Source organism: Amblyomma americanum, chromosome 2 (assembly GCF_052857255.1).
Source record: "Amblyomma americanum isolate KBUSLIRL-KWMA chromosome 2, ASM5285725v1, whole genome shotgun sequence".
NCBI classification, from domain to species: domain Eukaryota; kingdom Metazoa; phylum Arthropoda; class Arachnida; order Ixodida; family Ixodidae; genus Amblyomma; species Amblyomma americanum.
Window position 1 is genome coordinate 44959077 of NC_135498.1, and position 16872 is coordinate 44975948.

A 16872-nucleotide genomic window follows, 5' to 3' on the forward strand; every position below is an offset into this window, starting at 1 on the left:
AGAAACGGAGCTAGTTGTGCGGCCGCCAAAGCGAGACAATGGTAGGTTGGGAAACGCGCGGGCTGCTGCTGCTGTCACAGCTTCATCGGGGAGGAAGAGGAGGGGGGGGGGGGGGGTATACAGAGCACATACTAATCAGGACTGCACGCTTAGCAGCGACGAGGTCGGAACTGGACTTATCGCCATTTATATAATCCGCGGCGTGTGGTCCCACACGCACAATGCAATGCTTATCTTCGATGAAAAATATGAAAAAAATAATAAAATTACGGCGAGGTCAAGGCAGTTTTAAGTGCGAAGTATTTGTAGCACCAACCCACCTTAGCCCTCTCCTGTGTTCGACAGAAAACGCTAACCATGGTGTGCCCGCAATAGGAAGGCGACGATGATGAGTTCGATATACAATGGACGGGCTTCTGTGGGAGAGCTCCTCGCTCCAATTAATACGCGCACGCGTCAAGGGACGGATTTATGGGCAATTTAGAAGGGGCGGAGCGCGGGTCCAATTTTTTTCGCCCTTTTCGTGTAAAAAAAAAAAACGGCTGCCCCTACAGTTTTCAAGAAAAAGAGAAAATTCTCGTTCGAATGCAGGGGTTTGGCCCCACCCCAACACACGCATTAAAATCAAACCACTGGCATAAAATACACCCTTACAAGTGCTTAGGATAATTCCGTTTTGTAATATGCCTTTGGGAAGTACTGAAAGACACAGCAGGCTTTTCCCACTGAAAATTGGTGCTTCGGAAGGGGATCTCAAAAACCGCACTCCTGAAGGTTCGGCAAACGGCCCCGCGTCCGTAATCAATCCGTACCATCATATATGCATAAGAGAAATTGAGGGACTTCTTGAGTGCCTGCTTACAGTCCAGCGAACCCACTGGCTTTGGCGAACGCATAACTGCAGCCCCGAATCGGACTCGCGAGTGTGAGACTAGATACAAGCACACTTAAAACGCCACTATATCGGAATTTGTACGGCTACGATTTTTTGTTTTTTCAATGAACGGCTGAGGAGCTACAGGGTGATTACAAAAACACGCATAAGGCGGCTCCCCAAACACGCGCAAGCCACGTCAGAGAATCTCGCACGTGATGTCGTGGGCGCCACGACGGGCACCCAGGTCGCCCGGATAGGTGGTGCACCACCTTCCAGGGCAGATGGCGTCCTTTTTGAGGCCAGATCGGTTTGTCTTAGAACGAGGCAATAATATAGAAGTAGGCATGAGAACTGAGAGGACATTTGCGTAGACTGCGGGAACAGCGTAGAAAATTTTACACATGTTCCGATACACTCTAAAGCTACACACCCTAGCCACCCCGAATCAGTAGGTATTAGGGATAGTGAAAGCAAAATTAACACCAGCACACTCCAAACACGAATTAACCGATAAGGAAAGTAAAACCGGAGTAAGCTGTCCCCGATCGCAGTCCTTTTTAGGGACGCGGTATTCTGTCCAACACCCTGCCGTGGGCTTCCATCGCTAAAAATATGGAATACCTACGGTTGGCAACAAATTACCTCTAAAAAACATGCCAAGTTCTAGCAGTCACGGAGGTTATAACCCCAAAACCATCGGGTGTCGCGTTCAAAAGCCTCCTCCCATTGCTAACTGCATCAAGTTGCTATGCTTTGAGGTGGGAATATACCTCCGTTGCCAAGAGTAAGCATTCTGTATTTTAGTGATTGAAATCCATCCCGGTACTTGAGCAGCCTTCCCTGCCTCTAAAAGGGTGTGCCATATAGAACAGCTTACTCCACTTTTGGTTCGTGTTTAGAGCGAAGAGATCAGCAACAGAGGATTATGAGTACTGGTGACGTAAAAGCAGAGCGAAAAAAAAAAAGAAAACCCACAGGGCAGTTACGACTACGTAACGCGAGATTCGGCGTTACGCGTTTACTTTTGGGAATATTTTGAGGTATAAACGACACAGTGACCTCCATATCGCACTGGTGTAGTGGTCACGTGATGCAACCCTGCACTGGCAGGTGGCTGTTCCAAACAGAGCCACCCGTAGGCTCACGCGACCCAGGCTGACCGTGATATAATGTGAGTGCGTTAATGACCGGCGCATGCGTTAATGACATTCACCCGGTGAGTGGATTTCATTAACGCACTCGCCGGTTACGCCGACGGCGGACGACTACGACGCGCAAGCCAGGGACGGGCGCCTAACAGCTGTCGCTGTAAAAATTGGACGAGCCGTCACATACATCAAAATGGTGTACCTTAAAACACAGGGAGAAAATAGCTTTGAATCTCAAAGAACCGGACTAAGGATAAATGTTAAAAAAGTAATGCATTAACAAATAGAGCTATTTTCATTCACCAGGCAAGGTCTGCCCCGATTCTAGGATGATGCCAATAAAACACATCCATCCACCTGCTCCTGATCCACCAACAGTGTGCCCAGTGCGGCGTCGGTGCAAGCCGTGTAGAGGCGCCAGAGGAAAGTGTTTGCAGAGAGTGCACGCTCGTTCTTTAGAATTCGCTTAATTCGAACTCTCGGTTTATCGGATCAGTAGCCGAGCGCCCTAACCACTGAGCCACCGCGGCGGGTCATATCCGGAGTTCCCGGGTTCGACCCCGGCCGCGGCGGCTGCGTTTTTATGGAGGAAAAACGCTAAGGCGCCCGTGTGCTGTGCGATGTCAGTGCACGTTAAAGATCCCCAGGTGGTCGAAATTATTCCGGAGCCCTCCAATACGGCACCTCTTTCTTCCTGTCTTCTCTCAGTCCCTCCTTTGTCCCTTCCCTTACGGCGCGGTTCAGGTGTCCAAAGATATATGAGACAGATATTGCGCCATTTCCTTTCCCCCAAAACCAATTATTATTATTATTATTATTATTATTATTATTATTATTATTATTATTACTATTATTATCATTATTATTATTATTCGGTTTATCCGAATTGGCAGCTTTGCTCCCTTCGACACAAGTTCGTTTCAACGGCTCCCCTCCATCCGAACAGAGCATAATTGGAGAAAACACAAATTTCGGACCCCTTCGGGCCTGATATTAAGAGTCGATGGTGCATGTATAGAACACACCGACACGGAAGCGAATCGACATAAACCACGCCACAGTTGGACGACACAAAAGAAAGGCACTCCGAGGACGGGGATATCGAAACCCCTTTTTTTTTTTTTCGTTACAAGACGGTAGAATAAACATAAAAAGGGGGGGGGGGGGGGCGCAGAAAGGCATGACGGGCACGCAAGCGACACGTGCGTTGTCGCCGAGGGCATGAAAGCACTCGTATACGGCGAAGAGACGAGCGCGATGAAAAGGGCCGTCCGCGGCGTCCATATAATAGGCGGATCGATAACACATGCGGCGAACAACAATGCGCAGCTGGACGGCGAGCCTCGGCTTCGAGGAAAGCAGACGACGCAAGCAGAATGCGTTCCGACAGAATGCGCAGATAGCAGCCACTGACGACACCGCGGCCAGATGGAGATCCCCTTCAGACACGAGCAAAAGTTGGGCCTGTCAGCGTTAATAAAAATATGTACTACTCTCTCTAGTCTGAGAGTTCCCATAAACGCGCGCGCACATACACAGACAAAAAAAAATTGCAGACGTAGTTCCAACTGTTCTTTACCTGTGACGCTTACTCCGCGCTCCGTGGTGTACGGGTCTCCACGCCTTCGGAAACATGCAACAGCGTATTGTGACGCGTAAGTTGTGATGCATAAGTTGTGACGCATAAGCGGCAGAATATACTGTTACGACTGTAACGCCGGTTCAACAGGGCCAGACACACCACGACGAGCGGAAGCAACATAGCTATAGGTGCCGTCAGAGAGGGTCTAACGGCCCCAACACTTCCACTTCCTTGTCCTTCGTGGGACTTCAGCAAATCCGTAACAATATACTTGAATCAAAATAACTCGATATCGCGGTGAAGCGCGACAAACTTGGCAGTTTTTTGACCGCTGGGGTCAGTAAGAAGTACAGTGTACCACCAGATTATAGTAAGAAGGCTGCTCAGAGCGCCCCCTATTGGTACACAATTCTTGAAAAAATGACTGTGTGGAAGCATAGAGTACTCCCCGACTTCCAATGGAAATCGGACTGCTAAACTGACGCGTAAAAAAAACACAAAAAACTCGACGGACTCGCCCTCTGTGCCTGCTCAGGGCAATGCCAACTGCGCCATTTTGGTGCCCCGACACAGTTTCACGCCAGCAAGACTTTGGTTTGATCAATTTGGCGCCCGTCCTGTCAACTGTGTGCTCTCGTCCTTGTTTCCTTGCGCACTTGTATTCAATGAACTAAGCTTCGCGCCATTGTGGCTGCACTTTATGGGCTATGCGAGCCAAGACGCTGTATATTACAACACTGCTTCCAGGCGCGCAAGTCTCGTGCTTAGACAAAAGTCAAGTAACTTCGCGTACGCACTACAGCTTTACGCAGACTGTAGCGGCCGAAGCGCGGTTACCCAATCGAACTGACGTCATCTCTGCGATGCCGCACGGAGGCGGATACAGCGGCCGCCCGTAATATCTATCGGGCGCGGAAGCGCCAATACGATAACGAAACATGCGCATAAAAAAGGAACATTCCACGGCCGGGATTCCCCCCCCCCCCCCCTTCCTTTGCGAGCTGAGGAAAGGCCGGGCGAGGCGTGAACCTCGCGGCTAGAGCGTATGGCCGAATATCAATTGTGAGAATAGCCGCGACCGCGCCCATTGCAAATGAGACACGCGTCACGTTATCGGCGAATAATTACCCAAGCATCCTATACTTGCATTATGAATTCCAGATCAAGCGTAATCAGGTTCATTTGCGCGATACCGCGCGGGGGACCAAACGATCTCACGGCAACAAAAAAGAAGGAAATTCAGTCTCTCTCCACGCACACACTGAAGAGGCGCAAACGCGACACAATTTGTAATTTCGTCGAAATATTTCCGAGGCTATACAAAACTGGGATATATTTTGCCAATCGGCGCGAGATCATCGGACACTGTGAGATATATGCACAGCTGGCATTTCCATTTGCCGTCAGTGCCTCGTGGTAAGGACGCACGGCCTTCGCATATGCACGCACCTTATGCTTACTGAAAGTGCGATTGTCTTAACTAAATACGTGACGAAGTCCTCGCACCCGAAACGCGCAAACAAACAGCCTATTGTAGTTCCACATCGTGCGACCGGTCGACACGTATACGCGTTATTTGTAAGCCGTGGGCCAGACGATTCTTGCACGCACTGCAAAAAGCAGCTGTTTGGGAGATCTTTAATGATGACGTTGAAATCGCCGCAGACGATGATGAACGGCATTCGGCGTGACGGCCGTTCAGCTGAGAGGGACACCCAGGAAAATCCGATCGGGTTTTTGTTTTCAGTGCAATCAAAAAAGCCCGGCTTTTCGTGACTTCTGCCGTCTGCAGTAGAGAAGAGTGCGTTCATAGCCGAGAAATCCGCAGCAAAACAGTCGAACCTCGTTATAACGAATCAATGGATATAACGAAGGAAAGACGATTCCCAGGCTATTCGTGACTGCTGCCGTCTGCAGTAGAGAAGAGTGCGTTCATAGCCGAGAAATCCGCAGCAAAACAGTCGAACCTCGTTATAACGAATCAATGGATATAACGAAGGAAAGACGATTCCCCGGCTATTCGTGACTGCTGCCGTCTGCAGTACAGAAGAGTGCGTTCATAGCCGAGAAATCCGCAGCAAAACAGTCGAACCTCGTTATAACGAATCAATGGATATAACGAAGGAACGACGATTCCCCTTGGAAGCTCGGTCACCACAGGCTATAACGAAGCTACGGCTTTAACGAAGTGAGCGCCGGGTCCTTTCAACTTTCTTATAACGAGGTTAAACTATATCATTTCCCGCCCCTGTTATTGGTACGTCTGCTTGGCGCGATAAAAGTAAAAATGCACAATAGCGATAGTGATACGAAAGCTACCTGAACCCTGTATACTGCGCAAGCTGTACGCATGTCTCACATGCATATAAATTGTAAAATTGCACTCAGAGTGACCCTAGAAATTGAATGACATTACTTTCAAGCCGTTTCAACGACCAATTTTGTAAAGAAAAGGGCTACACATCTGCACGAATTATTTCTTAAAAAGACCTGAAATGTGGTACATATCCGCAACTCGGACTTTACGACGCCTAAGAAAACTCACATCAGAATTGAAAATTGCTTCAATAAGTAGTTGACTGAAGTTTTTGAAAAAGCTGTAAAGCGCGACAATTTTTCAAAATTTATTTTTCCCGCCAAACTGGGCCGCGTCGAACTGTGCACCCGCACGTGCAAGAACGAACATCAAGGAGGCCTACAAGCGAAATATAAGCACACGCTGATAGTTCGGTATAGAATTCAGCGCGCAAAAATTCGGCAATCGGGAGCACCGTTACCCGTTTCGTTTCGTCGGCACCTGAAGCGAGTGGGATCCCGCGTGTGCAGATTTCAAAGAGGGTTAGAGGACTATAGTCACAAAATTTTCGCCTTGCGTGTCTTCTCCTTTCAGTCGGTGCGTTAGGCCCGTTTCACACGCCGCGAATTCCATCGGCCTGCGGCTGGAGAGGGCCGTTCGAAACGGCCGACGGTGGCGATGCCAGCATTTCTTTTTCCGTTTGTTTTTTTCCAGCTTGAAAGAGCTCCGATTTTGCTGGAAGTAGCTTCTCTGTGACTATAGAAAGTGGTGGTCCCCCACTCTAGGCTTGAGCAGCAGTCTCCCTCGTCGCGCAGTCACTTCCGCTGGTCGTTTTCGCGCGACGTCACCCTGTACAATCGTCTTTTTCGCAGCGCCATATCGGCAACAGCAACGGAGAATATATATATATATATATATATATATATATATATATATATATATATATATATATATATATATATATATATATATATCTGTTACCCTTCACTTCGTATTTAAGAGCGTTAGCTGTTACTCATCACGTTTCACGATTTCCTGGGGTCTGCTGCCACCTCCCTTCGGCGTGATATTTTCCTAAGTCGGAGGAATTCAATATTCCCCGCCTCGGTGGCTCAGTGGTTAGGGCGCTCGACTACTGATCCGGAGTTCCCGGGTTCGAACCCCACCGCGGCGGCTGCGTTTTTATGGAGGAAAAACGCTAAGGCGCCCGTGTGCTGTGCGATGTCAGTGCACGTTAAAGATCCCCAGGTGGTCGAAATTATTCCAGAGCCCTCCACTACGGAACCTCTCTTTCTTTCTTCTTTCACTCCCTCCTTTACCCTTCCCTTACGGCGCGGTTCAGGTGTCCAACGATATATGAGACAGATACTGCGCCATTTCCTTTCCCTCCAAAAACCAATTATTATTATTATTATTAATTCAATATAGTGGCCCCCACAATAAATCGATATAACAACCCAATTGGTGATGATTAGTGACGTCACTAATAAATCCAAGATGTCGACCAATAATAATTAATTGATGGCATTAATTAATCCACGATGGCGGCAGCTAACGCTCGTTACTTCATCTTTTTTTGGTCCACGTGACTGGCCCGAGCCACCCCCCTCCCCTGACGCTGGGCTTGAACCAATGACGAAAACGGATCTCGAGAGAGTGGCCTCTCTTTAGCCAATCAATGACGGCAAAAAAAAAGAACGGCATATAAAAAAATAATGGAATCGTTATCTCATGCCGACCCTAGTCAAGTTCCTCAACCTGATTCGCCGGCAAGTGTCATTTATACGCTATGAAAGAGCAGCCGCAAACAAATGCCATTCATTCGAATAAAATGACACCGGCGTCGCCCGTGACGCGAAGCAAGTCACCGCGCCTCTGAGTAACGCCTTTGCCGTCTCGCGGGGCGGGGGTTTCCTGTTCTCGCAGACAGCGTCTTATCGGTTTCCACAAAAATGCGCTCGCGTTCAATGATCTGCGGAAACTCGTACGTACACGAGTGACTTGAACACCGTAGTGCCACAGCACACTGGCAGATCGAGACCGCGCGCTCTTCAATGCACGGATGCTGAGCGGTAAATAAAAATCCACAAAAACGCAAGTTGTTTCACTTGCGCCTCGTGCTAGCACGCAGAGACCATGTGCTCGGCCTGCTGCTACAACTCTTCGACCAAGCAGTTTCATACCACGGACAGGAAGAGAAGTGCGTATTGCGTAATTTGATATGCTAGCACGTGGCTTTTTTTTTTTTTTTTGAAAACATATACAGATCAGTCCTGAACTAAACGTTGACCTCCAAGAAGTGCTCTGTAAATTTTTGAACATGTATACGTCCAACAAGGAAATGAAAACGCGATTTAAATTATTTAATCTATGCTCAAATGAGTGTGCAGCCCCCCCCCCCCCCCCTTCCTATCCACATCCTGATCGGAATTATATCTAAGAATGTGAAAAGCGGCAGCAGTTATTCCTCCACTGCCCAATCCATGTTCCCGGCCAAGCAAAATAAAAAGTGACACTACTAAGACTTCCTGTATCCATGCCAATCTCTTCTACCTAGCTGGCTTTTTCTTGTGCCGCATTCTTCTGACAACCTAGCCACAACTGCGCTGTGCATGTATGCTTCACTGCATCCTTATCACCTTAATGTGGAGCAGCCTGCCAGGCCGATTGATTACCTGCAGCTAACCTCCGATAGTGAATTTTCTCCCCTTCAGGTTCTTCTTGTTTATTCGAAGGGGGAGCAGCTTGCACCGGAGGTGCGCCCCGTCCGAAACCATGATGAAGGACGACGAATTACGGATAGCGACGCTTTATCAGGAAACAAAGAGGTTAGCCGAAGTTCATATAAAGCACTTACAATACTTATAGCAAGGTAGGACAAAAATGATACATGGACTGGCTAGCCAGGCATAGCCGAAGATAGCCTCAAGCCATGGCTGAGCACAACAGACTGGACTCGCGATGTCCAGCCCACATTCGAAACGCATCAAGCGTCAACATGACTGGTCTCTTGCTGCATGCAACTAATATCTCCGAAGACACATACATGCAAGCAAAAAAGAGCGTCAAATTAGCTACAACCTAGAAGCGGCACAGTGACCCCAGCAACCACGATCGGCGCGCCAATTCCTGGGTCCTGTCCAGCCCCACAACCCACCTTGAAAGCGGACGCGAAGCCCTCGCTTAGGAAGAAAGGGAAACAAAGACCGGAGCACCAAATTTCCCCGTCGCTGCCTACGCTCCGCCATCGCACCCGGCCTTCTCAACGCTCCCATGCGTCCTTCCTGAGGTCCCTTTGTCTACCGCGATAAGCCGTCGCCGTACCGGCCCTTCCGTTTTCCCGAAAACCCGCCATGTCGGTGACCTCTGCCTCAGCGACGCGGCTTAGAAGGGGGCCCGAAGCTTCCCACTTTTGTTGACGAACCGACCCATACACAAAACCCCATCCCCGCGAGTGCATCTCCTTCGTCGTACCCGGGCCTGGCCGGCCCCTACGCGCCCAATGACACCGCTAATCTGCAGGCGAAATTCCCGCTAAAAGCTAATCGCCGCCGGTTCCCGCGACGCGTCGCCACCCTCAGCAGAAGTCGTTCCGCAGGCCTGCACAAAGGTCGCCGGTCAATCCGCTATGCTTGTCATTTCAACGACCGCGCGAGTGCTTCCCTGCCGACGGGCCCCTTGGTACGAAAGGGAGCTACTGCCTGAAAGGGCGCCTGGACAGGCTGTCCCACAAGATGCCGCGTGCGTACGCCGACCTTTACACCAGTGACCCCAAGAGTATGTCTCCTCACGGCCGGTCTCGAGGGGAGTTCCTTCGCATCCGCTAGGACTGTCATGGCGACCAGAACACAGAAAAGGCTTTGCATGTTCGTGCATGCGTTCAGAAAGCAGGTTCAGCAGGCTGAAGCAGACGGCAGTGCTAAAATGTTACACATGTTCAGTCAAACTAGACAGGCCGCGACCATCGCGAGCACAAAATTTTCGGGAAGCGCAGTGAAGAGCAGCAAATCAAAAGGAGAATCTATGCACCGCTGATCACAGGTAGTGCCACCACCTGCCAGGTCTTTGCTGACTTTATGGCACAATAACCTGGCTATGTTGTGTAACAGCCCAACAGTCTTCTATTGTGTAATGACTATGTGACCAAGGCTAGGTGCAAACATAGGTCAGTCATTCCTACACTGACTAGCCACCTACAGAGAGCAATAAAATAGAACAGCCAGGCAGAGATTAAACTGTACGAAATGCAGTGAACATACTAAACAACGCTTTGAGAAGAACAAAGCAATGTGACAGGTAGCTCCTGGGGGTGCGATACATGCCTCAGTGTGTAAAGCGTATGATGCCCCAAGCAATGGGTGAATAAACATTTTCCTCAGCTGAACTGCCATCAAATGCCTCACGATATACACAGCCACACCAACAAGACCGTGCGTAAAGTCAAGCCTGATTTGGTTAACACTGTCTACAACAAACAGCTGTTGCCTGCCATGAAAAAGAAGCCAAACAAATTTGATATTGACTTTCTCCGCCCCCTTTCCACCCAGCATCCAGTTCCAAAAAACAATAATACATAATCACATGAGTATGGAAAGAACGAACTAACGATTATCCTCATGGCGCCAACAACAAATTCTTTTCAATCGAGGATGTCCAGCTAAAAATTTTGAACACACCTCTATGATTGTGACATTTCTAACGGCCAATCTCTTCGTGGTCCTACAACCAAGTTCTTGTATCATATTTCTAACTACACATTTTCGTAACAACAGGTGCAGGTTATTTACTGGTAACCTGGCAGTCAGATGCAACTTTGAAGTCTTAACCCACTTTTTAAAAAAACATTTGTTTTGAGGATAAGAGCAACAGACACCTGAGCAATTTTCTAAAATGGTGCAGTGGAAGATACCAGTCAAAGGTAAACTCCGCAAGTTTTATGAGGTTACCAAATTGCAATGAAACTTATACTTCTGGTTTTTCTCTTATTCCTAATTATTTTCACCAAGTTTAGTAGATGTTTCATTCTGGCACAAACCGACTTAAGTTCTCCATTTCTGTGGCCTCAGTTCAGAGAATTTATATGGGCAACACTGCCCTTTTGACACATGAACAATATTTTGAGGCTTGTATTAGGTTGTCTTAGGCATTTTACGAAAGGACTCATTGATTCCAGTCGCTACTTCAGCCATTCAACACACGTACGAGTGTTTTTCTAGTAATGTTTGTGGTGCCAGCATTGCATCACGTGAAGCATCGTCACTGGCCAAGGACCGAGTTTCGGTTTAGTGCTGTTTTGGCGGTTATGCGACTATCAGCTCTAAATGCTCAAGAAATCACCGGAGTTGTCCTATAAGATACATGCACCCACAATTTTGCACCACTATGTGATCTTATTGGCTGCGTACTGCATGTGTAGTAATGAAACAGCGTACTGAAATCACAATTTCCATAAGTGAAACCCATTCAACATGCAATTATTACTGCCACACTATGTGTAGTGAAGATAGTTATCAAAGAATTATTACCAAACAGTAGGCTAAGGCCAGCAGCTTGAACACTCGTGGTACTCTTGTGCTATGAGCGAAGCACCCTTGTGCTGGCTAGAGTACAAAAACCTGTGGTCTGACCTGTACTCCTAAGGTTTGGGTTCCGAAAAACATGACCCCCGTATACCTGTTGATCAGCTGGTCACAACGTGCAAGACCCAAAACGTCTCTCCATGGTGTACCCTCCATGACTTGTTACAGCTTTGCACAACTTGAAGCAGCTTAATCATTAGTACAGCAAGTAATTAAGTCCTATTATTCCCAAAATTGAGTCAAAACCTCATGGTGGTGCAGTCAACTGAAAGTGCAGTGGAAAAACAACACAGGTCTTCCTGATAAGTGCATCTTGTCTTCATGTTGTGGAAGAAACGAGAATAACAACATTCTTTAACTGATGATTTGCAGTATGGTATTATACAGAACAACTAAATTACAGTAACAAAAAAGAAGCCAGTGAAGAAAATAGATAAACGGAAATCGTACCCATTAATGAGCACCCAATGTTTAGTTCCTGCGACGAAAGAAAAACGATCTGGGAAAAATACCGACATAACCGATCAGGGAAGACAATGAGAGAGAAATAAACACACCAAAATGCAGCGAGTCAAAAACGCGGAGGAAAGCGGAGGAAAGCGAAGGCACATACCCCTGACCGTATTGTGAAGCGAGGCGAGTGCCGCCCAAAACGGTCACGGCGGCGAACTCTAATGGAAGGACAGTACACCGTTCGCTCCCGGTTATCATTAGAGGAGACGGGGGAGGGGCGGTAGTACACGGCACACAGGAAAGGTCACGGCAGTGGTACACCTCTCGTTGCGCAAGACGCAGAAACTGAGAGTGCCCGCGGGCGACGATTAACGTACCAAGGAGACGGCTTCGAACCCGGTTATTACGGCCAGAGCTGACAAACAACGAATTCCATTCGCACGGCGTGTTTTCAAGCAAGGTGCGCCGGATCAGAGCAGACTTGACAGCGTACACCTGAACAGGTAATTGACTCGATACGTTTCCCTTTCGGAGTACGCACACTGCTGCTAAGTATACTATTCGTGCAGCCAGGCTCGAAGGCGTTTCTTCACAACATAACCGAAAAATGTGTGCCACCAGAGTAGTCCCATTAGCGAAACTCAAATTTATGCGACCAAATGGACTTCAATTTTGCGAGAGAACCTGCCCGATTAAAAGGCAAATAGCAAGCAAAGAAGAAAAAAAAAAACAGGCAGGTGTTGGGTGTCTGCTAAGTTTACTCAGCACAGCCGTGGCTTGATGCGCAAGCAGGTTGAGCGCGATTGAACACACTGTAGAAAAGGAAAAACGACACGACTCCGCAAGCTGCTGTGAGCAAAAGCAAGCCAATCGTGCTTAAAAACAACAACAAACACTTCACCGAAAACACTCACGGGGAAAAAACGTCAGGCGGCGTGGTATCGTTTACGGGAGCGGCGAAGCATTTCCTAGAGCAGCGTAGTATCTGTCACGTCCTGACGCACACTTGTCAGGTCACATGCGTACAATTGCTGTAACAACACTCAGCAACGCGCGGTTTAGTTGCGTTCCTTGACTAGAAAAAGACGTACTGCAAAACGATAGGAAAAAGCTTACTGAAACGGTGTAAAACTGCGCTTACCTGCTAACATCAGGCCGCCATTATGCCGGTGTCGATGCGACCACGCCAACTAATAAAGATCGAGTTCCGCGACATGACCAATGACAACACAGTTATACGAAACGACCATAAAAAATTTTTAAATATATACATTTCTTCACAATATTTTTATGGGAATCATTATCATAGGCTGCAAAACTAACCGACGCCCCGACTTATTTCGGAAGCTCAGTTTCAATTGTAGTTTCGTTTTCAATTGCTCTCGTCCAGTTTCGCTTTTGATTACAGAGCAAGTGGCGCGCGCCCGAATTAACTTTCATAACTGTGAAGCTTTGTAGTACGTGCATCGAAGAACCTGTGGAGGAAAGAAGCTGCAATTCTAGTTCACCGCAGCGAAATGCTAAGAGAAATTTGAGCCAAGTGAATTCTCCACCAGGCCATATTACTCGACTTCCACCTGCAAGGAATGTTTATGGTTCGCTGAACATCTTTTAGCCTTACTAAAAAATGCAGCGTTATATAGCTCAAAAATGCAGAATTCAAAATGCTGCAACGCACGTTCGAACCCACCCAAGCAAACGCTCCGTGACTTATGCGGATGTGCTTTTCACAGCCTGTCCTTGATTTCCACGTATAACTCACTCCAGGCTGGTTCAAAAACATGCTCTGCGCCAGGAGGCGACACCTGATAAGTTGCGGCCATTGCAGATATTGCTTTACTCAAGACAACTTGCTGGGAGAGTTGGTTTCCACATTCCTTAACTATATAGTTAAATATATGGTTATAGTACAGTTAACTAGGTGTCAGGAGTACTAAATGTACACTACCTGTTTGCACACATCAGTCTGCTCCAAAAATTCATATTTCAAGCTTATGGTGTTACATGCAGTGGTGGTTTTGATGAGAGGCAAACAACATAGTATGCTGCTCTCCAGCAATTGACAATGTTCTTTGCATTTCATTCCTCTATACTCTGAAACAGTCCAAAACAGACAAAGGTCTGCAGTTGGAAATGGTATGAAATCAGGGAAGTTTTGAAACTAAAAACAAGAAGTAGCAGCCAAGTTTTTTTTTTCTGGATTTTCGTATGTCAGATTTCTGCTTTCTATTTTATACGCAGATAAAAGCAATTTCCAGCCCAACTCCGCAGTTCCGGCGTCATTATTCAGAGCTATCACTACCAAGCTTCCAGCAAGAGGACGCACTATTTAGCAATGGCATCAGTCGGTTGCTTTGATTTTGACTATTATTCACCAGGCTCACCTTGTGAAGTCCGCTCTATTGGAAGCAGGATGATCACACCTTGCATGGTGTCGCGACCACGAAAACAGTAGTTGGCTGCTTTTAAGAGGAAATTAATCGTAGCTGCAGAAAGCATCTGCAGCATTTTAAGTGCTGCTACATGGACTGGATGAGGTAGGGAGAGCCTGCAGTTACTGCTGCCCAATGGCTGAAATGGGACTCTCCAGCCACACTCTGCAGTTGGATCACCAACATTTGGGTCAGCATTCTCGAGGAGCTTGTGGGCTGCACTTTCAAGAAATGCGGGATGCTGAATGTGCTTGACAGTACCAAATTGAAAATTCGGTTTTGGGGAAAGGAAATGCGCAGTATCTGTCTCCCATCTTGGTGGACACCTGAACTGCACAATAAGGGAAGGGATAAAGGAGGGACTGAAAGAAGAAAGGAAGAAAGAGGTGCAGTAGCGGAGGTAGTAGTGCCCTAACCACTGAGCCACTGCTGCGATTAACAGTACCAAAGATGAGTTTCTATGGAAAGGACTCCAACAAGGGGCTCTTGGAAGAGATACACCTGACATTGATTGCTAAAGTGCGAAATGTAGTGCAAGTAAATGCTTTCAGCAAGCTTTCGTCATCTGCAATACACAAGGACAAACACTTTTTTTCCCCGTTTTTGCCTTTCACAAATTACACCCCATATCATAGGTAGGTTTCTACAGTATAATTTCCAGTCACTTGGTGCAACGCTGCTTTTATAAAAACCCTGAATGCAAGAAAACTGATAATCCACTAGGGGATAAAACAAGGCGATTTGACTTTTTTTGAGAACCATCTACATGTAAAAATCTATTCATTTGTCCAGTTTACATAACGCAGGTAATTTAAATAGAGCAAAGTAAAGGTGGGAATACCTAATTATATTCAGAGAATCACACAAAAGCATCTTTACCGAAACATATCATCATCATCATTTATTGATCCCTTAAGGACCCTTCACAGGATATTACATGAGGGGGAGGGGGGGGGGGGGGGGCGACATACGTAGGACAATACAAGAACAAAGCCAAAGAGGTTGAAAAAAAAAAGAACAAATCTAGTAAAACGTATATATATATATAAACATACAATGAGGGCAATTAGGAAAATGAATACAATAGGAAACATCAAATGAGAACACAATTAAAACAGTTAAAAAATCAATCGAGTAGAGAAGGGGATTTACAAACGTGTTGCTCAAGCACATCAAACTAAGGACGAGAAAAGAAATATAGACAAATTTAATATGCACTTTATGTACACTTGAAGACACATTGTCATGAGGCATGCAAAAGTATATTAAAATGCACACTGTGATTACATGCATGTAAATGTCAACCACTTTGTTTCGTTCACAATTTTTGAACAGCTTATTCATAACATGACTCATCTCCGCTTTGAAGTTTCACAAACTGGTCTTCCCGTAGAAAACTCAACAGCTTTTCAAATGGCTTGTACTTCCTGACTGTTGAGCTGCTGCCGATGATAACTAATTTGTGCCTGGCTCGACTCACAGCAACAGTCAGTCGCCTCTGGTCGTTCAGTATTTCCGTGTCCTGCAAATTCGTGGAAGACAAGCCAACTGAATATCCAATGTGAGAAAACAACCTCAATTTCATAAATATGCCCTTGTTTTTGTGCTTTTTCTATATCTCATGTTACAACGGTTGCCACATCTCTTTTGTAAAAGTTTGCCCTGGCTTCTCATGTTACAACGGTTGCCGCATATCTTTTCTAAAAGTTTGCCCTGGCTTGTGTGTCACCATTGTACCTTTTAAATATAATACTTAGCAGCTGCATAAATACACAGTATCAGGCAAAGGACACAAGAGGAGATAGTGCACCTTGCAGGCAACCTGTAACCGAATTGTAATTTTCCTTGAAGGGACACTGAGGACGAACAGAGGTTGGTTTGTGTCGACACAATATTGCACTCCAGTCACAAAAAGACCCCTATTACCAAAAATGGAGCTGTTATAAGGTACAAAAAGCTTAAGAATGATATACGGATGCCACCACCACAGGCCGATTTTGACAGTAAAATGCGAGCATCAACACAGTTTTTTCAGCATGGTTCCCAGAGGCCACACTACACTGCCATTCACTTCACAATGGAGGCAACCCATCTCTCTCATCACAAGTTTGAATCGACTGTCAGGAAGATTTATAAATCCAATTTTCTAGCCGATAAATGCGTTTTTTTGTGGCCAAAAATGTCAACATAGCCAGAAAGAGCCACATAATCAGTTTTCACAGAGAGCAATAATTGGATGGGGTGTCCCTCAGTATCCCTTTAAGAACTCACTTGTGTCCAATCAGCGTCTGTAGTGCAGCAACACAATATGAAGGCTGCTTTCAAACACAACCTTACCCAGGAGAATCATAAGAGATTTTAGACCGGTTACAATTTTAACATTTCATTTTTCTTTCTGCTCTTTTGTGCGCAGTGATGTACAAATGTGAAAATATAAAGTCACGAGGCAACCATCAAAGATGCCAGCTGCTCACTGAACTGCACCACACTATAATTTTACTGACG

General features: G+C 46.6%; 2 protein-coding genes across 3 annotated transcripts in view; both read right to left on the reverse strand.

Moving 5' to 3' along the window:
• Positions 1-13120, reverse strand: part of Pisd (phosphatidylserine decarboxylase) — a 46483-nt gene extending 33363 nt beyond the window's left edge. Inside the window, exon 1 of one of the 2 annotated variants that reach the window (XM_077654109.1) lies at positions 13077-13120. The gene's annotated coding sequence lies outside the window, so the exon portion shown is untranslated. Of the gene's footprint in view, positions 1-12849; positions 13041-13076 lie in introns of those variants that run through there. The other variant, XM_077654108.1, reaches the window with a different exon arrangement.
• A 2445-nt stretch (positions 13121-15565) lies between these two features.
• The window catches only part of Dna2 (DNA replication helicase/nuclease 2), a 47755-nt gene continuing 46448 nt past the window's right edge, over positions 15566-16872 (reverse strand). Inside the window, exon 17 of the mRNA XM_077654113.1 lies at positions 15566-15889. Coding sequence (XP_077510239.1) covers positions 15704-15889 — 186 coding nt within the window. The 3' untranslated portion in view covers positions 15566-15703. The remainder of the gene's footprint in view (positions 15890-16872) is intronic.